Genomic DNA, 24,080 nt, shown 5'->3' with positions numbered 1-24,080 from the left:
ACCAGATTCTGTGTGAGACCCCACCCTCCTCATAGTGCTCATGGCTTAAGGCACAGCTAAACACTTGGTGGGAAAACGCCAGTCCACTCCGATTCTTTGACAATGCCTACTACTCATCTTAAGTGCATTCTGGCAGCTGAAAAGGTTAGAAAACTGCACACTTCATTATAAGTCCTGAGACAGGAAATAACTAGTAGAAATTCATTTTCCAAGGCACTCATTAAAATGTCCAATAATAGCTATCCTGTTCTGATCAACAAGATGACAGAAAGAAAGGCGAAGTGAATGTTGTTTTTAGATATGTACAACAAAGGAAACTTTTTTCCTACAATTTTCACCTTTCCAGAAGCTCGGGAGATCAATAAAGCACCAATCAATTCTGATAAGAAAGGCAAAATAAAGTAAAACCTTCAACTGCCTTTTATAAGAAAAGAAGGGGCGGCATAAACAAGTGAGGAGAGAAAATCTCATTCCATAAATGGTGCTGATGTTGAAATGAGTGGTTATTTGCAAGAAACCGTTAAACACAAATCAAAATAAACCCCACAGAAAAGAAAGAGTTAAATGTGTTATATATATGCAAATTAAATGAAAATATATGAACATAAAAGCAGTGGAAGTAAGCTGAAAAAAGGAGAAAAATGAATTACTTATCACTTTTTCAAGGCAGAATGGCTCCATGAAGCCTACCTGAAAGGCTTAATTAAGGTTCCTCTTTGTCCCTCTATTCCAGACTGACCCTGCGGCTCCAGCCTCAGAATTCTGACTCAGGACGGGTCCTCCTGTGAGATTCCCCCAGCATCCTCTCTCCCCTTAAATGGTCACAGTCACCTTTCCCGATGACATGGCTTTCCCGCTGAGTGTACTTGAATGGTGTTTCTGTGTCCCAGTTTTCAAATTTTTATAGAAGTTTCTTGGTGCTATCTCAAGCTCTTGATAGCGTAGGGAAAGAGGGTGATCAAGAGAAGAGAGCTGGGGGACAGGCCTACAGCAGGTGAACAGTAAATTCCCAGACAGTGGCCGGGATGGGCAAGGCTGCACAGCACGCTGTGAGGCAGGGCCCCAGGGGATGTCTGTTCCCCTCTTCATCTGGTTACCCTCCCTATAGGGCATATAATCCTTTTCCAAAAACTGACATAATGTAGAAAAGCAAGATATATATAAAAACATACGCTCATCTACTAATATAGAACAATTGCTGAAAAATTAGGCTTTCAGCGACTTCGTAACCTTAAAAAGTCAAATGCTACCCTCTGAGGCCACACACAGGACTCTGACTCAGAAGACCTGGCCCTGGGTCTGATTCTGCCACCTACCTCTGGGTGGTTTTATTTTTATGATTTATTCTCTTACCCTCACCTTTACAATTTAGGAAATGGAGATAATTTTGCAATTTCATGGGAAGAGTTTTAAAAGATTATTAATTCCTAGACACTACTCCCTAGACCTTGAGAATCAAGATCTCAGAAATGGGGAAATTTGTGAAAGTCTTCATTTTTAAAATCTCCCTTGTATGATGTGGACACAGGGAAGACTGGTAGTTGGGACCACCGCTAACCCACCGCTTATCACACCTCTGGCCCACACCTCGCCCCCTCACCACTCCTGGGCCCCAAAGCCCTCCTCCCACGAGGAGCCAGGGAGACCAACTGAGGTTTAGAATCAAGGAACTATCAGACAGCGGCCTAGGGGATGGTCAAGCAGGAGGTCGGGCGGGAAGACACATGTCCCTTTGTCACGCCAAGATGGTCCTCAGATGCATTTCTCATGATAATCCCGTGGCGGTTAGGAATATGCCCACTTAGACACAGGCCAATGCAGACTCTGCTCTTGCTGGAACCCAGTCTCTACGTTGACGTTATTTCAAGGGGAAAAATGAGTTGCAGTCTCTAGACGAACAACCCATTGTGGCACACTGGAAGCTGCCAGTGCATAGAAACAGGAACATAATCCAAAAGGCTTAGGTCTGCCTTCTGCATTTACTCACTGAGCCATGTTTGTCTTTCTTTTAGTATAACCACGGAATTGCACTGGGCACCTTTTAAGTAACAGCTTTCTTTGAATCAATACCCACACATCAATGATTATCTTCTATTATCAGAGGTTAGGGGACAGAGAGCAACTCTTTGAAGAAGTGGTTTTGAACGAACCAATGAATCCCCTTGGACTACTAGTGGGCTTTTACATAAATACGTGCTAAGAGTCAAAGGCTAACACAGGAACTGGCACCAACTGATATGATAACACACGACAGCCCCGAGTGTTTAGTTCTGAGGACGCCCCAGTTATCAACAGGCACGAGCACTACGGTTCAGTTTTATTCCCCTCGGTCAAATCTGTATGTTAAACTGCTCTCTGTTCTCTCTGCCAAACCCCAGCTGGCACCCAAGCTGGCATATACGGCGAGCATCATCAGGATAACAACGGTATGTTTCCCGGAGTTACCACTTTCAAAAGACTTTCACAACATTATCTCACCTGTTTCTCACTAAAGACCCTGATGCAGGTATACGTGACACTAGCCCCATTTCCTAAAGGGTGGCTGAGTCGGCCGTCACTCAGCCTGTCCAAAGGTGAGAGGAGCACCGGCAAGCAGGTGCGTGGGGGCCACACTGTAGAGGGCCTGAATGCTCAGGGTCTGCACCAATTTGGTGGGCAGTGGGATTTTTAATGTGAGAGTGATTATATTTGTATCACAGGAAGATGGCCAATAGCAGGAAAGATGTCAGGAAGTTACCACTAAAAGAGGTGACATGAAAAACAAGTGCCAGCCTTGGATTACAGAAGGTCAATCCCTACACTTGCTGACTCCAGTCAGCTCCAGTAGCTTCCAGAAAACAATCACATTTCAAACACCTATGGGGAAGGAGCCAGCTAGAAGTGGGGCTAAGGAATGGACGATGTCCCGTCCTCCCCAGAAGCCCTTGGGTTTTTCAGGTTGCTAATGTCTTCTACCATCTACACTTATGGCCCAGAGTCTTTGGGGCCCTCCGTTTTATCTTTTCATTCCCCCTGAGCTCATGGATGGACCACAGGATACCTCGGGGAGGCTACCCATTCCCAGTCTGCTCATCCCATGAGCCAGAAAGTAAATCCACAAAAGACACCAGGAGAATCCCAGAAAACACATCTATCTCATTCACTCATTCACCAGTGTTTGAGTTCCTCTCCTGTGCAGGCACTGTTCTAGGCAGGGGACACAGCAATGAATAAAGGGAAAGGCCAGCTTTCTCGGAGCAACATTCTGACCACCTCTCCTGCCTCAGGACCTTGAACTTGCTTTGTGCCTAGAGCACTGTCCAACCACCCTAATCAAACTTGCACCATCTTCTCGGAATCGCTCTTCCCTTTTCTTCTCTTCCTTAACACTTATTACTGTCTAACGTATATTTCTCTTACTCCTTCTTTCTTAATTATTTTTCTCCTCCCACTAGAATCTAAGCTCCAGAAGAGCAGGGGCTTTTATCTGTTTTGTTCATGACTATATTCCTCACGTCTACGGCAGTAATAGACACATAGTAGGTATGAAATCAATCCTGGAAGTTCACTCATGTGATAAAAAACAAACAAAGAAACAAAAACCTTTCAACACATAGAGATATATACACAGGCCTCTAGCCTTTGCCATTTGCTTGTATTCATTATTACAAGCCATATATATTTTCCTGCACAGCTAGGTATAAGTTTCTTACCTTCGAATGAAACCAAAATATTCCTCTCTAAAATACCGAGGATTGTCGAGCTCTGAAGAAGGCTAAAACACAGGGGGGTACTCTGCCCCTCCCTCTGCTTGCTTGATGGCAGGACAGCAATATACAAAGACAAAAGGTCTTCCTCCCCTGCTCTCTGCCTTTTCCTGCCTAAAGATGGGCCCCTTAACAAGGCTTATCAGCTCAGAGACAGCAGAGCCAGAAGATGTAGCAACAGACTTTACGCTTCCCATAAACTGACCTTCCCACATTTTCCTGCCTTTTGGAAGCCTGAAGATGCTCTCTTCTTTGTCTTGTCTCTGTAGGATTCATGGCTCTTTGTTAAAATATTATTTAAGCAAGGCCCCTAAGCCACTGCCTTGAAAGAGAAATACTTTTGAACTGAGGCCTCTCGCATGTGATGGTTACAACATGCATTAATAAACTATTGTTGGTTTTTCTCTTGTTAATCTGACTTTTGTTTTCAGGAATATCTCAACTAAGAACCTATAAGGGAAAGAAATTAAATTATAGTTTTCTCCTCTACATCTTGGATGTAAAGTCTAATGTCCGAATTGTAGGCAACTGTTCTCACTTTACTGGGTTTGCTTTAGTTCTTTGTTCTTAAACATTTCTCTCCTTTTATGATGTCTTTGAACATGAGCATCGTCTTCTTTTCCCATTCAGGCCATTTACCATGCGATATTTCCCACAGAATCCATAGCCACTTACTATTTCAGGCTAAATGTATGTCAAGTCACAATATCAAAACAGTTGTACAATGCATAAGAATGGTGTCGGATGTCTAATCCCTACACTTTTCAAATGCAATCTCTTTGATGTTAAAAATAGGCATATAGGTAAACTAGAGTCTAACTGAATTACATTTCATACCTAATAAAATTTTCCCATGCTTTTTCTCCAATATTTCTTCTTAGTAGTTGGTTTCCTAACAGGAAAGTTTGAATTGTGGTGATTTTCAAGAGGAGGATATGGAAATACAAAGCCTCTGACACAAAAATAATTAAACGCTATGCTTTCTAGTTCTTTCACTCTTGAGAAATGGTGCCTCACAAGGAGAATTAATGTGAAAAGTTAGTAGGGCTGATCTTAAGGCCTGGTTCTACTACCTACTAATTATGTTGATATTGCCTGACCTGCTCACCACACAGAACTTTTCTGAGAATCAAATAAATTAGTGTCAGGATAAGCTCTAAACTGTAGAGCAATAGTCAAATAAAAGGCATAAAGCTTCTGGCTAAAGGTGAAGACGTCTTAATCATTCCTCAAAGCATAATGTAGCATGAAGTCCCCCCTCCCTTACCCCCTTAAACCAAGTATAATGACGAACAGTAATTTTTGACAGATACATTTTGGGATGTACCTTTGACTGTACTGTTCTCAGATTAACCAGATGAATGTCACAAGGCAAAGAAGACAGCAACGGAGAGAATTCACCCAGCAGCTCAAGGGGAGGCGAGAACTTCTTTGTCATTGTAAAGAGTGGATGATTCATGAAAGAAGAAGTCATGTGGCTAAGGAGAGAAGGATAACTGACCGGATGCTTTTCTTCTTCCTATCAAGAAAAAATAAAAATGCTTAAAAATTCTACATTTGCAGTTCTCATCATATTAATTGAATTATCTAAGAGGGTGTAAACATAAAAAATACATGACTACTTTGATTGTTATATTTTATAAACAGTCTTAGAAAATACACAGTAGACTATCAAGCTCAGTTGTAAACAATACAAGGAAATGAATAATGTCCATTTAACTCATATGTTTAAAATATCTCTTCCACTGATTTTAAAAATACTGAAAACATCTCCTACAGACATTTTAGGATGAGGCATAACTTTTTATGGAAACTCTCAACCTACCACAAAACTCTCAAGGTAGAAGGATTGGAATGTTCATATATCTTGTACATCATCAAATGTTATCTCTCTTCTCCCTCAGATTTTATCCATCATATTCTCATGGTTTCATTTATACACTTAACAAGACCATAAAGGGTACTGAATTAAAGCTATATTTCATAAATGTTAATAAATGAAAGGAGCTAAATGTTATCCAATGAGGATTTAAAGGAACAAAACTCTCAAAATACATCCAATTTTTAAATATAAATAACACAGGTGGTATATCCGGATCATCTGATCGTTTTCTTTAAACATCATTGCCAATTGCCAAGGTTGGGGATGTACACACATTAATAATACTTTAAATAACATTAAAAAATCTACCAAAGTTGGAGATATACACATGCAAGATGACCAAAAAAAATTAATTACATCAATGACTAAGTAGAACCTTAACTAATAATGCCTAAGGAGTAAAAACAGACACAAGGAAGAACTGAGAAGAGAAAATAACTTATACAGAACAGTCCTTTGATCACCAGCTACACTGGAAGCAAATTTAATTTTTTATCTTATTTTTTAAAATGACTACTTCATTGATATCTTCTGATTTTGCATCCTTTTTGTAATACAGGGCTCAAATAAAAGGCTTGGCTACTTATCTGTGTGAAAAGACAGGACTTACAGAGATATAAAGCTTAAAATTCAGAATGTCAGATTAGCATTGCACAGAAGGGTGCTAGCAAAAAGTGACTAGCATCGTGCCAGCAGCTAACATTAGATGTCATCACAATTCAGACCATGGAGAGAGAAAAAAAATTTTTTAAAGGCAGAGGGACATTGCAATATTAAGATACTGACAAAAAAAATTAGGTCTGAAAGAGTTGTAAAAAAAGTACGCATTCCACATTCTTTTCTTAAAGAAAAATTAAATAAAGCATATAAAACAATAATTCTCCAATAATAGTAAAATGTAATGCAGCTTATAGAATAACATGAGGGAATATTTTCAATAAGACACTTTAAATGTACTTGAAGATCAAAGGACTTCATAATGTAGGTCAGGAGTGCTGACAAAATCACTTTTGAGTAATAAAAGATAAAAGATTCCAACAGAAAACACCTGCCTTAACAGATTCAGGAAGCATTAAGTCCATTCTAGGTCAAGAAACATTCAGAAAAGCTCTGGCTTTATTCTATGCTCTTGGAGGAATTTCTGGACACTCCAGTGAGTAGGTAGGACACTTCTCATCTACACCTTAGAAGAAATAATGTACATACATACCAACCCTCCACACCCAATCAGTCCTCCTGACCCTTGGCACTTCCTAAATCAACTGTACAACAGAATGACTTAGGAAATCTTTAAGAAACATAGATTCTCGGGTCCTATCCCAGATCTACAGAATCGAAATCTCCAGAGATAAGGCCCTGGGAATGGAAAGCCGAAAAGCCTCCCTGGGCGAATCTCGGGGAGTCAGCCACACACTGTGCTGTGAACCTGTGCTGGGAACCGCCACGCCAGACATCCTCCCAGCCTTCTAGAGGAAACAGAGCTCTCCTCGGAATCAAAAGATAAGCCTCACTCTTTAACTACTTTCGGATTAAAAAAGGAAGATTCAGACTCAAAGACACTGTGATGAACATCGTGTAAAAGGAAACGATGTCATAAATGTAAGTACTTCCAGAATTTGAAAACTGTAGTTTTTTGTCTTTAGCAAGATAAGAAAGAGAAGTTTATAGAAGAATGTGGTTCAGTGGCTCAAAGAGCACCATGGACAAATAACACTGCTGGAGGCTGGCCAGCCCAGGTGGGGCAAAGTGTCACCGGGGTTCCACCATTTGAACTTTCTTGCCATATTTATAGCAACGAGTTACTCAATAAGCTATTTAACTGTTGAACTATCGCTATTTTAATTAACCTCCTAGAAAGGTAACCTTTTAACTGTAAGTCTTAAGATAAATCCAAAGTTTATAAAACACGTTTTCCGTAGGAAACTTTGTGTGTTTGTTTAAGCTATAAATGAATCCCCCAGCCTCATTCTAAATAATATACTACTATAAACATTATTTAGTTTCTTGGTGGTTGAAGGCTTCAAACTATCTAAGTCTAGGTTTCTCTCTGCAGTCTGACATTACAGAGAGTTTCTAGCACATTCTGACCCAAACCACACAAAAGTGAGATCTTCCTCATTGGGTTCCAGCCTTTATTCCATGAGTTGGAACTTCTTGCCAGGTTCCTTGGTGCCTTTATTAACCTCACATGAGGTATCCGATCCTTAAACATCAAAGGCTTCCACCACCTACATCAAAACTTATTAAATTATGCAAGACAGTAAGAGATTGTTTTTAAAGTCACCTTCATTTATTCACAGTTTGACCTGACACATGGTGGGAACTTAATAAATGTTTGTTGAAGTAATCTATTAATTTAACAAGCAAATGCAATATAAATAAATGAGACAAGAATACTACAGAGGGGAAGAGTGGGGTAAAAAGACAAAGACGGAGGAGGAGAGAAAATGAAGAAAAATATATTGAACCATGACATTTAGAGATAAATATCCTCTAGCCCGGAGTAAGATTGGTAGTCTGTGGGCTAAATTTGTGGATGGACATGTTTTGGTAGGTCTGCAGGCTATTAAAAAGTTGCTTTTTTCCTCAGCCAACTCTTTAAAAAAAACAACAAAATAGAAACAAAAAATTAACACTAAAAAAAAAGCACCAACCTCCCCCCCCTCAAAAAAAAAAACAAACGTATTTTTGGTTTTTTACCCAAGAAAGTGGAAATGTGAATCAAACTGGGCAGGCATGCCCACGTGGAAATAATCAGCTGGAGCTGTGTTGTGGCTCGTAATGAGGTCTGTGCCCTCAAGCCCACCAGAGACCCTCTGGCCACCTAACTCAAGCATTTGCCCTTAAACCTGGTCAACCTCCCACATGCCATCACTCACCTAAGATCCTATCAGCATTTAAGTTTTTAACCTGATCTCCCTCAACTTCCTCTCCTTATGTCTGAAGAACTGGTACCCAGAGGTGAAGTGACAAAACTGTGACACTTGAACACTCTGAGGGCTTCTAATTCCGAGCTCAATGACTCCTTTACTCTCCCAGCAGGAGAAAAGCAGGGAGAAAAGGTCAGAGAAACAATTCTAGAGTGGTCAATACCTGTCTCAGTCTATTTTCCTGTTGCTATGACAATACCACAGACGGGGTAATTTATAAAGAAAGAAAGTTTATTCAGCCTATGGTCCTAGAGGCTGGGAAGTCCAAGAGCATGGCACTGGTATCTGGTGAGGACCTTCCTGCTGCATTATCCCATGGCAGAAAAACACGAGAGTGCGTGCAAGAGAGAGCTTGCTTTTATAACAAAACCACTCCCACAATAACCCACCCACTTCCGTGATAAGGGCTCTGTTCTCATGACCCAATTGCCTCCCAAAGGCCCTACCTCTCAACACTGCCACAATGGCAGCCAAGTTTCCAACAGAGGAATTTTGGGGGGACACATTCAAACCACAGCAATGCCAAAGAGGTGATTCCTATTTTCTATTTCCTTTGACCCTTGAGGATCATTAGCACAGATGATGGTCAACCTCACACAGCCACAGTCCTCCACTGGGCATCTGTATGGCTTGTAGTGATTGTCATCCAAGTCCTTGTTTTTACTGACACTCTGCAGAACAAACATTCTGAGGACAGGACTCACTTCCACTGTCGGCCCAGGATTATTTACATGGGGCATTATTTCTGGCAGGCTCAAGGCTTCCCCTTAAAACTCCTTCCTATCCAGGGACCTCCTTCCTATTTCACTTTCCACCATTGTTATGTTAGACATCAGCGTCTGAGTTCAAATTAAAAACTTTCTAGAAAATTTTGGTTACGTTATATTAGGATTTCTTAACCAAATGTCTTTTTAATCAATTTCACTAGAAGTTAAAATGTATTTTCTCTTCTCTAGTTCATTTTTTATTTAAAAGAAGCTATTAATTTAAGCTACAGAATCTATAGTTGAGCAAAAGAAAAATTTAACCAAGATAGGATTATAAAAACATTAGATCAAATTAAAATCAATTGCTATCCAAGGAATTTTGAATGCAAATAAACAAATCATTTCACTTCTAAGTTGGGGCTTTATAGATCTGACGTGAAAATTTTTATTGCCATAGTTAAAAGAAGTTTTGTAGATTAGTGTCAATATAGAGAGAAAATCACAGAAGGCAGAAACATTTTCAGGAGGAGCAAAGACAGTAGCTGCCAACACTCAGGCAATGATTTTCCTATGCAGGTTTAGATCTTAAAACTAAGCTATCTTGTCAGTAATTGATTTAAGCCAGGAGTCTTAAGAACTGGCATAAATCTCCACATCTAAAATGGATACTAATTTTTTTTTTCTAAAAGATTCTAAATACTGGAAGAATTCCTTGCTTTAATTATCTGTTGCCATTTCATTCAATCAACTGGTATTTTATTTATAGAATATTTACTATAGGCAAGGAGGCCCTGTGGGACACATGACAATGAAGGCGACAAGTCCCTGGAATCTAGCAGGGAGAACAGAACGTGTATATGAAAACAAGGCAATAAGCAGAAATTGCAATACACACAGTGGCACAACATGCTGTAACAGTTCGTTCATCTATGCATCTGTGTATTCATTCATAGGACTTATATTAGGTGCTGAGACACAGTTCCCACTCTCCAAAGGTGGAGAAAAGATAATGATCAAATAATCACACATACACACATGAAGGTGAGATGCATAGTTTGGAGAGAGCATAGGAGAAGAGGATTTGACCTAGTGCAGAAGTAGCTGATGAATTAAACAGGGATCGAAAGAGTCTCCAGGAAGAATGGATGACAGGCCACATGCAAAGGTGCCGTGGGGATGAGGGCATGGAAAGTACTTAGGACTTAAAGAAAACCAGTGGGCCTAGAGCAGACATAGAAAGAGGCATCCAGGATGCCCCGGGGACAGACAGGCAGGGCCCTTATCTTGAGAGGCTGTATAGGCCACGGTAAGAATTTCGAGTTTCATACTGACAGCAACGAGAAGACATCAGAGGGCTCAGCAGGGGCAATAAGGTTAGATCTAGTTTTGGGGAAAAAAGAAAAACACAATCTGCCTACCATGTTAAGAATAGGTACAGCAGAAAGAGGAGAGCAGAGTAGATGTGCACAGACCCAGGAAATATACGATGTCAGTTTGCATTAAGGTGGTAGAAGTAAAGAAGTTACAGATTTGAAATATTTAGGAGACAGACAAGAACTGGGATGACTCTTGTGAGCAAAGGCTGGTGGGGAGAAGTGCCTACCAGGGGGGACTCCTGGGTGTCCGGCTCAGCACCGATGGATGGCGGTGCTCGTCAGAGAGGGAGGGAACACTGGAAGAGGGCCAGGTTTGTGGGGAAGGGAGATGGTGACAGTGACTTTGGATATGTCAAGCTTGGGCGCCCTTATAAACACAGAAGGAATATCAGGAAGCAACTGTATAGGCAGGTCTGGAGGTCAGAGGTGAGACTAGGCTGGGGATGTGCATTAGTGGGTTCCGTCTGTGTGGAGGTGATAACCAAAACCACGGGAGTAGAGAAGCTCGCCAAGGGTCAGCATACAAGATGCAAAAACGAGGTGGCTAGAAAACAAGGCTTGAAGGAACCAAATTTAGTGGCTGAGTAAAGAACTCACAGAGAGACAGAGAAAGAAGTGCCAGAGAGGCAGGAGGAAAACCAAGCAAGCATGGCACCATGGAAGCCCTGGCAAGGAAGTATTTTAAGAAGTGACAACGGTCAATGTCAAATGGTGCTGAAAGGTGAAATAAGATGATGACAGAAAATACCCACCAGGTCTAGTGACACTGGCAAGAGCTCTCTCAGAGTACGCTGGCGGCAGAAGCCAGCTAATAAATCGAGTGTGAGAAGGAAGCGGTAAGATGAACTCATCTTATAAACCCTGGTTCAATTGGGTTGGAGAGACAGGACGGTGGCATAAGGGAAATGGGAATGAGAGTCTGAGGGAGGGCTGTTTTCTTTTTTTATTTTAACAGAAAAATACCGTGTTCAAAAGCCAACAGAAAGGATCTCCCGGGGAAGGGCTGGCTATGAGGGCAGGGGAGAGAGGATGAATGGTAAAAGGATCCTGAGGAGCGTAAAGGGGGAAGTTCCAAGGACAAGTGGCAAGACTGGCCTAGATGAAGGAAGGTCGGCATTTCCCACGTAGCAGGAGGAAGAAGGGCAGGGCGGGGGCAGATGTTTGGTAACGGGAACAGAGAGCTCTAATGGCTGCTCTCCCTATAGAGTGGAAGGTGACGTCACTGGCTGAAAAGAGTAGAAAAGACTTGAAATGATCAGTGCAGAAAGAAGGAAAATGGAGCAAAGAGAAAAAGGGCCACATCCAGGGGCATCTGAGGTGGGTGCTCACTACTTCACAGAGAACTCCAAGGATGACTTTGCTGTTGCCTAAATAAGCACAGTGTTGTTCAGGTCCAGGTAGGCTTTTGCCAGACTGTTTAAAACAGACTGCTGGATTTTTGCTTTGAGGAATGAAAATCAAACACGAAAGACAGACAAGTAGATCCATTTTCAATTGATGAATTTAAGACTGGAAGAAGTACACTAAGGTTTCAAAGAAATTCTACCACTAAACTTCATCTCTTAAGTATGTGACTAAGCTCTATTCTTTAAGTTTTAGCTCATATTTAAAATTCTTATTTATTTCAAAATAATTTTAGGAAATTGCACCCAAACTGATTCCTTGACACTATTTTTTTTATCTGCATCATAAGCAAAATAAAAAATAAAATAACCTAAATGGAATCTTACATGATACTTATAATAACTGAAGTTCTCTTTCTGTAAATGTAGGCTAAATCTATTATAAAGAAATCTCAATGTTGGAAATTATAAAAAGAAAATTTAAGAAGTGGAAAGTCATAATTTCAAATTTTGGGTGACAAGGAACAATCAACATCAGAACGTGCTAGTTATTTTTTCCTACCATATTAACGGCACTTCTTTTTTCTAGAAGTATTCGAAATAGATTAGCTGTAATCTTGTTATCATAGACACCTTGCCCAAGGCCACGATTATCATCTTGCATGAGTCTTCGATCCATGATAACTTCAATCTGACCTAACAAACAAACAAACAAGCAAAACTGACCAGGGTTATTTAATACAGATAGTCATTCAGGATCACTTCAGTGGATGGTACCCATGTCTAGTTTTAAATTTCCCCTCTAGTCAAGGAGATGGATCTATACAACCCACTATACCATGAGCTTTCTCTTGATAATAGCTCAAAGCAGCTACTATCAATTCATAAAGCAGGATAGCATTTCTGTTTTCTTCATTAATGTTGAGCAATAGCTGATAAAAATGCTAAAGTAGGACAGGACAGATCTAAATTTAATTGGAACTTTTTTCAAAAAAAATTAACCTGACAAGTAAGTTCTTCAAAATTTTTAGTGGCAGCATTTTGAATTTGGAAATGCTGGTGAGGTTTATTAGGAAGTGTTTATCATACATGGAGTAATAAGATACATACAGATGGGTAGGATCTACAAAAGATTTGCAGATAGAGCTTAGATTACTTGATATGTGGCAATTCTCTGAAGATGCCCTAGAATAATAGAGACATCCTCCACGTACTCCTTCCTTCTCTAATACTGTGATAGTACACCACCACCCTGTCTCCACTGGCTTAAAAGAGGTCATATTTGGCTCCTTCCTTTGCTATGCAATAATTCCACATTTCCTCTAGTTTAAGCTATAAGCTAATGATTAGATTATGAGATTAAAAAATAAAAAAACTAAGGAAAAAAAGAGCTACATCTATACAGTTAAGATTATACTCAAGTAAGACTTAAAAAGCTAAAGTTATATATATTCATTTAAAAAATGCATGCACACTCACTCATGTCCATCACTGTACTAAATGATCATTGGGCACAAAAGGGAAAGAGCTAACATAAAAGATTTTAACAACTATTATTCCTACATAGTCAAACCAACTCTGTTTTGCTTCCTTCTTCTCAGTTTAGGTATCTAGTACATAAAATTACCAGTGATGAGTAGAATTCTCGTTGTTACTACCTTTGTCATTGAGAAGGTTAAGTGTCTAGGACTTGCTCCCCAGGGACAGGGGCTGATGGATCCCATGCCTCAGATCCACAGCTTGTCACTTCACACCCAAATTAGCACATCAACCTCTTTGGCAATTTTTAACTCTTCTCCTGCCTCCAAATGTTAGTCCACATAACATGTGACACTTGGTAATCTGGATTGTACTCAGATTGTTTTTATTTGAATACTAGGGTATTTGGGTGTCTACAGAAGAAGCAAAGGAGCTTTATTTCTCAGCTCATCTTTTTCGGGCAGTGAGACAATACTGCTTGGTTCATCACTGCTTGAGTCCTCATGTCTGTTCCCCTATTTAGAGCACAGTTTTGAGAATTTAAGGTAGGGTTTAAAAATGGGTGGCTCAGGAGTCATGCATGACATAGAGATGTTCTGTTTTGTCTACACAGTGCTTTTAAAAAAATTATGTTGACATTTACATAATGGATAACTTCACATAAAATTCAGACTTTGGGATTCTTCTTCAAAAATTGAAAAATTTAGCCCTGTATATGGGGAACATGTACATGAGGAACATGTTCTCCAGTTTGTTCAAGTCTCTTCTACTTCTAAGGATCTCTGATGTGAAGCCATATTATTTCCATAAGTGAATTAATGTCTTTATGGCATGAGTTCACATGATTTCATTTAATTTAGGCTACAAAGAAAAATGAGGAACAGCAATTTTTTCGTATGTGGAAGTACAGAATGCATGTATATGCCTAACATAAAAAGTAGGTTTGTGCCAAAGGACACACCAGGCATTTGCACTCATTTATCACCTGCCTGGCTCCTTCAGACATTTATCATTAGCAACTCTTACCACGTAAGAAGGAAGAGCAATTGATAACATGTGTGATAACCAATTAAAAATATGTATTACAGAGGATTAGAGTCTCTCAATAGAAAGTTTTGCAAAATTAATCAGCATCTACCGTGTGTTTTCTCTCACTTTAACTGCATCACTTTCTCTCTTTTGGAATCCCTAAAGCCATATCGCTAGCATTTCTGCTCTCTTTCTTCTTTCAGGTGGTAGTGGGGTGGAAAGACCATGATTCAGAGAAGGACTTAAGTTTGAACTCTAACTTCCCACCTTTGCAAACTTAGGCAACTTATCTAAACTTTCGGTGTCTGAGTTTCCATATCCATTAAATCACAATGAGGACAGAGACCTCTGCAAACAACAGGTTACCAAGAGAAACAAATTGTCTTTAAAACATGGCATGAGTTTAGGTCTCTGGTTCTTCATCTTAAGATTGAGGAAACTCATCATTTTATGTTGTTCTCACAAAACCCAAAATCAACTAACAGTCTGGTCCGTGAAAGAAAAAAGCTAGAAAGAAGACAGGGAGGTTTTAACTGGAGATGACAATTAATACATTTGACCAACAGAAACTTATATGCTTGGAACTGAAACCTTTCAGAGCAAAAAAGAATTTAAACAACGCATACCACTTTTCAAACTGGAAACCCCTAAGGACTGAGCAGACAGTAGTGTCAAGCGCCACTCAGCATCCTGGATATACGCCATCGTGGTCATCGGATAGACATTTGCTTGGAGAGGCAATTTTTTCATTGTCATTCTAGGTTGAATCTATAAAACCAAACAATTCTCTTTAAAAAAAAAAAGTGATACTTACATATGTACTTTTAAAAAGCAGTGTTAGTACAGATGACTTTTCTTCCAAAGAGAAAAAGACACAGCTTCCTTTTTGTTCAAGGGAAGAAATAATTTAAAAATTAAAACTCGCTTTAAAACAATATGAAGAAAAACCACCAGGATCTTAGAAGACAATTCTTAAGTGGGAAAGACAGAACATGGCCAGATTTTAAAAATAGGCATTTCTATTTAAACTCAGAATAAAAATGCTTAACAAAAGTCTTCTAGCTCTCCAATATTTGCATAAAACAAATTATAAAGGTATTAAGTATTCATTTCTCATCTAAATCTAACACACTGCTTTTGTAATGAATGCTAAGCATAATAGCTTTCTATCCTCTTTCAAGAAATATCTCTTATTCTTGCATCAGTTTTAATAAATACCACAGATCTCCCCACCAAATCCTCTACCACATCACATTATAATCAAATGCATATTATTCAAAACCATTCAATGCTTACTCTTCTTGATCAGTTTCAACACAGAGAGTTCTAAATTCCAATTTCTTGTGGCTTAGTACCTGAATTAACTGTAACTTTATTATTTGAGAGAAACTGTTGGTAACCCCAAAGCCAGTCTAGTCTGGGTCACAGCTACTGACTCTAACCCCAGGACCATGCTACCAGTGAATCTTAATCACATCACATAAAAATGCCATCTCCTCACTTAAACTCATAAAAGTTTGACACGAAACTAAAGAAAAGTAGAGGTACAAAAACAACATAATAGTTAACATGTATTGAGTGACTGTTAACAAAAGGCGTGATCCTGAGTATTTCCCAAATCTGATTTTTAATCTTCCCAACAACACTGCAGTATGTCTCTCAATTTTACTGGTTGTACTAGGTTGAATAATCTACCTACCTCCCCAAATTCATATCCACCCACAGCCTGTGACTGTGATCTTATTTTGAAATAGTCTCTGCAGACATGGATGAGGTCATACTGGATTAGGGTTGGCCTTAACCAAGTGACCCGTGTCTTTCTAAGAAGAGACAAATTTGGACAGAGAGACACATACAGAGACATAGAGAGAACACTCTGTGACAACAGAGGTAGAGACTGGAATGATGCGTCTTCAAACCAAGGAATGCCAAGGTTTGTCCGCAGCCACTAGAAACTGGGAAGAGGCAAGGAAGGATACTTCCCTAGAGTCTTTGGAGGGAATAAGGCCCTGTGACATTTTGATTTTAGACATCCAGCCTACAGAACTGTGAAAGGATAAATTTTTGTTGTTTTAAGCCATTCAGATGGTGGTAATTTCTATGGCAGCCCTACAAAATTAATAAACTGGTGAAGAAACAACGGTAAAATGTTAAAAAAACAAAATCTACATTGAAAGAATGCTCCATTCCTCCTCTCTAATCCTGATCTTCCCACCTCAATTAATTGGTATACTTAAGCTTATAAAAAAGACGTTTAAAACTGCCACAACTGTGTTGTTGCCACCCCCACTTCCCACCTGTGGAACTAGATTTCTAGTTTTGCCCAAGTACTACCATTTCCAAAGCCTAAAAAATGGCCTATTTTAAAAGAAATATTTAGATTATAGACTTGAAAACAACATTTTCCTATTGATTCAAATGTTTGATCCTCAAAAAGAAAATTCACATTTTTGGTTATTCATTTTTACTAAGTTTTCTCATTCACACGTACACCCACATAGACAAATAATTGCTTCTGTAAGATTTTAAGAAAAGACTTTCTTTTGTATACAAGGAAAATGAATCACCATAAAGTCAAGATTTCACTTGAAAACCAAGTGGCTACAGTAGAATTAACATGTTAATTCAGAATGTACATTGTAATTCTTGTGCTTTAGAAAAGGTTTAAATTTAACTTTTTCAGGATATCAGAAGAGAAAATTATCACAATCTTTTTCACTCATACCCAGTTGAAAATCAGACAAAGTAAAAGCATTTATTGTGAAATTATTTCTATTCATAGCTGGAAATTTCTAAAATGCTCATGTTTCAAAAACACATTCATGTTTTTAATAGTATTATTTCAAAGATATGCTGTCACACACATACAGAAAACAGAGATTTAGTTATCAAATGAGCTCTTTATACTGAAGAATTGACAATCTGAAAAAATATGAATTCATTTTCTTACTACTACTTAAGACTATTTCATGAAAATTTTGATTAAATACATTTCTGTCCACATTTCTATGTGTCTAAAAATATATGTATACATATGTGTATATATATAAATGTATACACATACACACATGTCAATAAAGAAAGAAGAGTTTTCCTGAAGTTTAAAGGAGCCTTTATTAGATCATGCATTTAAAAATATATAAGGGATAAACTAAATATGTACAGACCAATTCCTTATGAGCAAAACAAAAGATATCCATCAATCCTTAATTATGTTTCCTTTCTGGTATATAAAAACTCATATACATACATTTTAGCATCAAGGTACTAAAACATGCACACTGTTCGCCAAATCTCTCTTTAAACAAGTAAATCCTTACAAATAGATGTTCTAAAAAATGGTCTTTCAAATATTTGTTCTAACTTTGTATATTAGATTGAATACACCTGCAATTGTCTGTTAAAATTCAATTTTATTTTAGAAATAACTTGCAACTTTAGATATATTTTTTCAAAGGATTCAAAATTAACTGGCCCATTATCATATGTAAAAATTACATATTAATACAACTGTTACTTAGACATTTTAAAGGAAAGTTACCTGGTATCCATTTAGGTCAGTATAAAATCTATTTTGGTTTTTTATATCAGAAGAAATTCTCATTGCAATCTCATGATTATATTCTTTTCGGATGTCCACAATATTGGAAACTTCCACAGACTGTCCTTCTATTCCTAAATTTAAAAAAATACACATTAATAGAAAGAAATTAATTGCTCCACCTTTCATAAATATGCTATACAGAACTCCTTCCAAAGTTGTATACATTTTCCTGTTTTCTACTTCCTGCCTTACTATCTCTCATACACTAAATGGTATCAGAATTTAACTTTAATTTTCTTATATCATAATTATCACATGGTAGATAGCATATATTCAGGGGCACAAATAATTCAACAAAAGGATGAAGAGTTTGAAATGAGATAAATGTAGACGACATATAACATGTAAATGATTCTCCAGTGAGTTCTAGAGGGGAGAGAGGACATGAAATGAGAAAAGGTCAGTCCCACTACAGGCCAGTCCACCTGTCATCTGAACCACCAATCCCCAACAGAGCCATCCCAGTCCCCTTCTTCACCATTCTCCCCTTACACACTAAAAATTATAAGCCAATGAAATTTACATTCTGTTGGTTCAAGAGACGGTATTTTATTGCCCGCAATCTATTTCCAGGAAAAGAGACAGGAGATCCAATGAGATGATTTATGGGTGAAACTGATATTAACATATTAGTATTTGCGGACATTTGTGGACTATAATCTCGAGAGCTCCCAAGAAGTCAAATCAATTTTAGTCGAACTTGGTATTTCTTAGGACTCCTTGTTATGAAGTGATCCACTTTGTCCTTTCCTACATAAAGCAGAGGACAGCTTGAAGAAGTCTCCAAGGTATCAAACTTTTTTTTGGATAAGCCTAAAGCTGCTGTCCCCAGTGCCTGGGCCATGGACTGGTACCGGTCCATGTCCTGTTAGGAATGGGCTGCACAGCAGGAGGTGAGCTGCAGGTGAGCAAGGTTTCGGCTATATTTACAGTCACTCCCCATTGCTCGCATCACAATGTAAGCTCCGCCTCCTGTCAGATCAGCAGCAGCATTAGATTCTCACAGGAGCGTGGACCCTACTGTAAACTGTGCATGTGAGGGAGCGAGGTTGTGCATTCCTCATGAAAATTTAATGCCTGATGATCTGAGGTGGAGCTCAGGCAGTGATGCTAGCACTGGGGAGCAGCTGCAAATATAGATAGATTATCATTAGCAGAGAGGACTGACTGCACAATAACAGTGATGAGCTTGAATCATCCTGGAACCATCCCTCCCACCCCATGGTCCGTTGAAAAACTGTCTTCAATGAAACCAGTCCCTGGTGCCAAAAAGGTTGGGGACCACTGGCCTGGAGTGTTTACTATTTTCTATCTGTCAATCTACCCTAAATGTATCTGTAGGTCCTCAGTGAGGCCTTGGGTCCATTTCAGAGGTGGAGAGAGGAGTTAGGAAGCAATCCAACACTCAACGCAGATCGAGCATGTGTGTGAGATACTACAGGATCTTCCAAGGAACAGAGCAATTAGGAATGTGGCCACAAGAGGAAAGACTGGCCCTATCCTATTTCATAAAGCTGAAGCTTTCTGAGGTTCCAAGAACCCTGGAAACTTACTTATACTTTTATTTTTATTACCTACCTCCCCCTACTGCTGACACACAATCTGTCACTCTGTGCTGATAATCAGCATACTCTTTAAACAAAGAGGGCTGCGTAAAGAAAAATAAGAAGGGGAAGAAGGGAGTAAGGAAGACTTTTCCCCCCCAGAAATCAAGAAGAATCCCCACAGCTTACAGAAGGTGACAGCAAACCGCTAAAGAAAGGAAGTTTGAAACTGGCAGGTTTGTGGAAAAGAATGTGAATGCAATGAGTTCAGGCATTATAGGTTTATGTGAAAAGAACACTGGAAATTGTAAAACATAAATAACAATACAGTGATGAATAATACTAAATGGGCTGAGGCCTCTAGGAACAGAATTTTCAGAATGCTCAACAAACTTAACTGGAGCCAATTTTAGTTTCTATGTCCATAAAACTATTCTGAGTATAATCTCTGTGGGTGGGGAAAGGAAAGAAGGCCTTTTTGTATGGCCATAATCTGAACCAATAACATCTCCCAGTTAAATATATACATTCCTTTCCTTGTGAGAGTTACCAGACGGACCTGCAAAGATAGATGATCCAAATATCTCCACCACAACTGGGAAGTTGAAAACAAAATCACATAAACTGATGACAAACAATGGTATCTTTTTTGAACTAGGAAATATACCATTCTAAATGCAAACCTTCCTTTCAGTATGCTTACAGTAACCAGAATATTTTTGTAAAGCCAAAATGAAATGTATATGGAATTTTAATTCTAACAAGCATCTACAAATGAACCAAAGACATCCAAAACACAAAATGTAGCACCAAAGATGACAGTGCTCACGTAGCACTAGGGCACACCACAGGTGACAAGAAGTAAATTCTAATTTACTAGAAGCACTTGTAGGGTTTTGAGTACGAGTACTGTTTTATGTTTTCTTCTCTCTAGATTAGAAATTCTCTCAGGGGTCAACAGAATACATGAAATGAAATGAAGTCTTAACAAAAGAAAACATCATTACTTTCAACTCATGTATCTCCAGAAAACATTTACAAAGAACATGCTTCAAGGAAAAATTAATAATTTCACGTTACCTCTAGCGATAATAAATTATAAATGATCTCTCTCAAGCTCAGTATTATACTCAGATCCTGTTGTGGCAACAAATACTTAAAGCTCTCTAAAAGCCTCTGTGTCCATCCATAATTCATCAAGACATTAATTTAAATTGTGTGCCAGGACAGGCTTTTAAAATAAGATCAAACTTAATATGCTTATTATGAACAAACCAAAAAACCCTGTAATGGTCATAAAAGGAAGGAGCTATCCCTGAGTTCTCAAAGATAATTTGTTTTTTTTTTTTTAAAGAACAGTATACCTGTGAGAGAGAGGTTTGCCAGCTGTTCCTATTCTGTGTCAAGAATTCCCTAAGTTGTGCCTTTCCCAAAGAAGCTCACGGATGGAAAGGGGAACTTCTTGGGAAGCAGGACTACAAACCAGTGGTACCCAGCAGTCTGCTGCATCTGTGCAATTTACGGCAGCAAAGTGTTACTTTTTACCAAAGAAGTTCTACCTGGGCATGCATGGCCGGGGCTGTCTAAGACTCTCTGATTCTTTCTTCAATACTTTATACATCTAGTCCACTAGGGAAAGAGAGGGGTCATGCCATTCCCAGGTTTCAACACAGGGAAATAAGTGCCCCTTGCTGCTCACCCTTGCCCCCCTGGAGAAGAGAGAATGGAGGCTGCTTATTCTTTTTAGCACAGGAAGGGCAAGGTAGACTAGACCCAGTCTACAGGTGAAAATTGGCAGTAAAGAGGCCAAAAATAGTGTTTCAGAAGCTCTCACTACACTGAGCTGTTCTGTATATGCTGCAAATTCCAGTCTCACGCCCTGGAGCTGGGGTGTCAGCTTCCCATAGACACAGACTGTCTTACCCACCACCTTTGCGTTCCACTTCTTCCCAACCTTTTCGGCACATGGTAAGTGCTGAATTACTGTTAAACAGAAATAGTTAAGATGTTAAAGCCTGTCCTCCATCAAGCAGAAGTTAGCTGACAAGGGAGGAAAGCAAACTGGGCTATGGATAGATAAAGTTTAAGCAGCCAGAAAGATGATGGAGTAAAGACTTTAACTCTGCGCAAACACATGCATGTTAGAATGGAAGTTCCTCAAGAGCAGGGACCATGTCTCATTTATCTCATGCTCCCAGCACACAGACGCACACCGCCATGCATCTGAGTGAAGGGTGGCAGCTATTTGGCAATGACAGCGGCCAACAGTCACCAATGCGCACTACACACCCTCTGCTTACCACATGCTTTACATATAATAACTCATTTCTTACTGACCCTAAGCCTAGGAGGAAATCACTTGCCCAAGGTCACAAGACTGGAACAACCAGGACTAAACCTCCAACCAGCAAACCAACTTTTGGAGAAAGCTGAAATCACTCTGGGACCAAAGATTGGGTGAAGCCTTGTAGTAACTTTAAGTAGAGAAAAGACCTGCTTTTTTTTGTAAAGAAGAGAGGGCACTGAACTGGGGTCTGAAATGGGGCAAGAACTATTTAACTGAGTGAAATAAGGGACAAGGCTTGCCAGATCCCAAAACTTCTTGAAAACAACTCAAAACTCTCTTTTAAAATGGCACACTCACTTTATAAGCCAAAAAAGTAACAGTAATATGTATTAAATATTAAAGACACATAATCTTATTATACAGCAGTTCCTCCTCACTGTACCTAGCTGAGGGCAGCATAGTTGTGACCACAGGAAGTATGCACCGGAGACTCTGCTGAGAGCAAAAAATGGGAAAATATGCTAGATGTCCATCAACAGGGAAAGAAATAAATAAAATCAGGTACATCATGCCATGGAATGCTGTGTAGCAAATGAAAAGAATGAGGTATAGCCATCTGTCTCGGCAGATAAAGATCTGATCAAAAAACTAAATGTAGCGTTTGTATAGTATGATAAACTTTAGGCTGAAAACCGACACAAACACAGTGCTATACATTTCTACAGGTATAGGGGCTCGTGTGCACATGTGCACATATCTGATTCCTCCCTCCCAAGGAGTGGATGGGGACAGACAGAGATGCCAGAAAGGCTTTATCTTGTATCTGCATTGTATGAAATTTTTGTCAGAGGGTACACATATATATTATTTGTATGTGTATTTATAAAAATAATTATAAGCAACTCTAAAGGAAGAGTATTTGCTAAGAGAACAGGCAAGAAGAAATAAAACCAAGCAGGTCACTGTCAGGAGGCTGGGCCATGTCACAGCTTTGGGAGTCCAGCAGCCTCAGGCTTACAGGGTCTTACAGCCACTCTCAAAATGACAGTTCTTAGAGCCTTCCCCCACTGGGCGGATCAGGAAAGAGGGGACAGAAAAGAAAGGGTATCACCTTCTTGATTCTGTTGCTTAGCACCAGCCTAAGGAAACTATGAAGGGTGCTCCTTAGAGTGGGGAGAGAAAAACTGGAGGCCATCCCTGGCACATGCCCATGTCTCAAAGATGAGATGGCAGAAACATCCAGGAAGGGTGTAAAGACTCTAGGGAATACACATGGAAAGCCTGGGGTTATATCTCTGAGCAGCAACTGATAAAGGCCTTTGGAGAATCCTAAGTGTCATTTCCTCTGCACTATCCACAGCCGGATCTTTGTAAAATCTATCTGGAACCACCCAATCCAACCCTGAACTGCAGAATCTCCAACCTAGCTCAACCTTCTCCACCTTCCCAGATTGTCATTATTCTAGCTATTTTGAAATGCAAAGTATACTTTTCCAAGGGATACACTCTGAATAATCAGACACCACTCTTGCCACACTCAGCCAGTTACAGGAGAGAGAGCCAACAGCTTAAGAAAAAAAACAAAAGAGCCTCACTCAGGCCCCAGCAAAAACCCAGTATCTTATCAGTGGCACTAAATATGTGATTAGGAGAAGTCTTAGATCAAGATGGGATAATAGCAACTGGCCCACATCCCTCTAGGAAAATGAGAAGTGATGGTGTGAACCCTAAGAGAGGTCTCTTAGTCTGCAAACAAAAGTTTAACTGCAATTCAACATATGGTATCATATCATGTAAAATAAATCTTCTCTTAAAAAACCCATCTATGATTCAGAAGCAAGGTCTTTAATAAGTGTTCTGAAAATGCTGGCTTTGGGGCAAAAGGGAACCTTGCTGTCTATCTAATTGTTGCTCTCATCCCTTTCCCTCCAATCTGTGTCTGAGCAGAGAGGGTGACAGAGCCATCAGTTTGTAGAAGTAGGACAATAATAGTCGTCATTAAAAAAAAAATCCGGAGCTTGTGATTTTGAGTATTTCCCTCTCTGACTTGGAGCTTTTTATTCTGTATTTAAATCATCAAACATATAAAAATATCCTTTCTATTATGTATTTATTTTTGTGACTTTGTTTTATTTGTGAACTTTATGCAACTT

At 39.2% G+C, this 24,080-nt stretch overlaps 1 protein-coding gene across 5 annotated transcripts in view; it reads right to left on the bottom strand.

Annotated features, from left to right (window-relative positions):
- Positions 1–24,080, bottom strand: part of MAN2A1 (mannosidase alpha class 2A member 1) — a 167,583-nt gene that overhangs the window by 8,152 nt on the left and 135,351 nt on the right. For all 5 annotated transcript variants that reach the window (XM_045566453.1, XM_045566454.1, XM_045566455.1 and 2 more), the window contains 4 exons: positions 18,034–18,167; positions 15,119–15,260; positions 12,547–12,680; positions 5,074–5,265 (listed from right to left, as the gene is read on the bottom strand). In XM_045566453.1, coding sequence (XP_045422409.1) covers positions 5,074–5,265; positions 12,547–12,680; positions 15,119–15,260; positions 18,034–18,167 — 602 coding nt within the window. The remainder of the gene's footprint in view (positions 1–5,073; positions 5,266–12,546; positions 12,681–15,118; positions 15,261–18,033; positions 18,168–24,080) is intronic.

This window comes from Lemur catta, chromosome 12 (genome assembly GCF_020740605.2).
Source record: "Lemur catta isolate mLemCat1 chromosome 12, mLemCat1.pri, whole genome shotgun sequence".
NCBI lineage: Eukaryota > Metazoa > Chordata > Mammalia > Primates > Lemuridae > Lemur > Lemur catta.
Note: the sequence above shows the minus strand (reverse complement) of the source record. Positions and strands in the feature narration are given on the sequence as shown.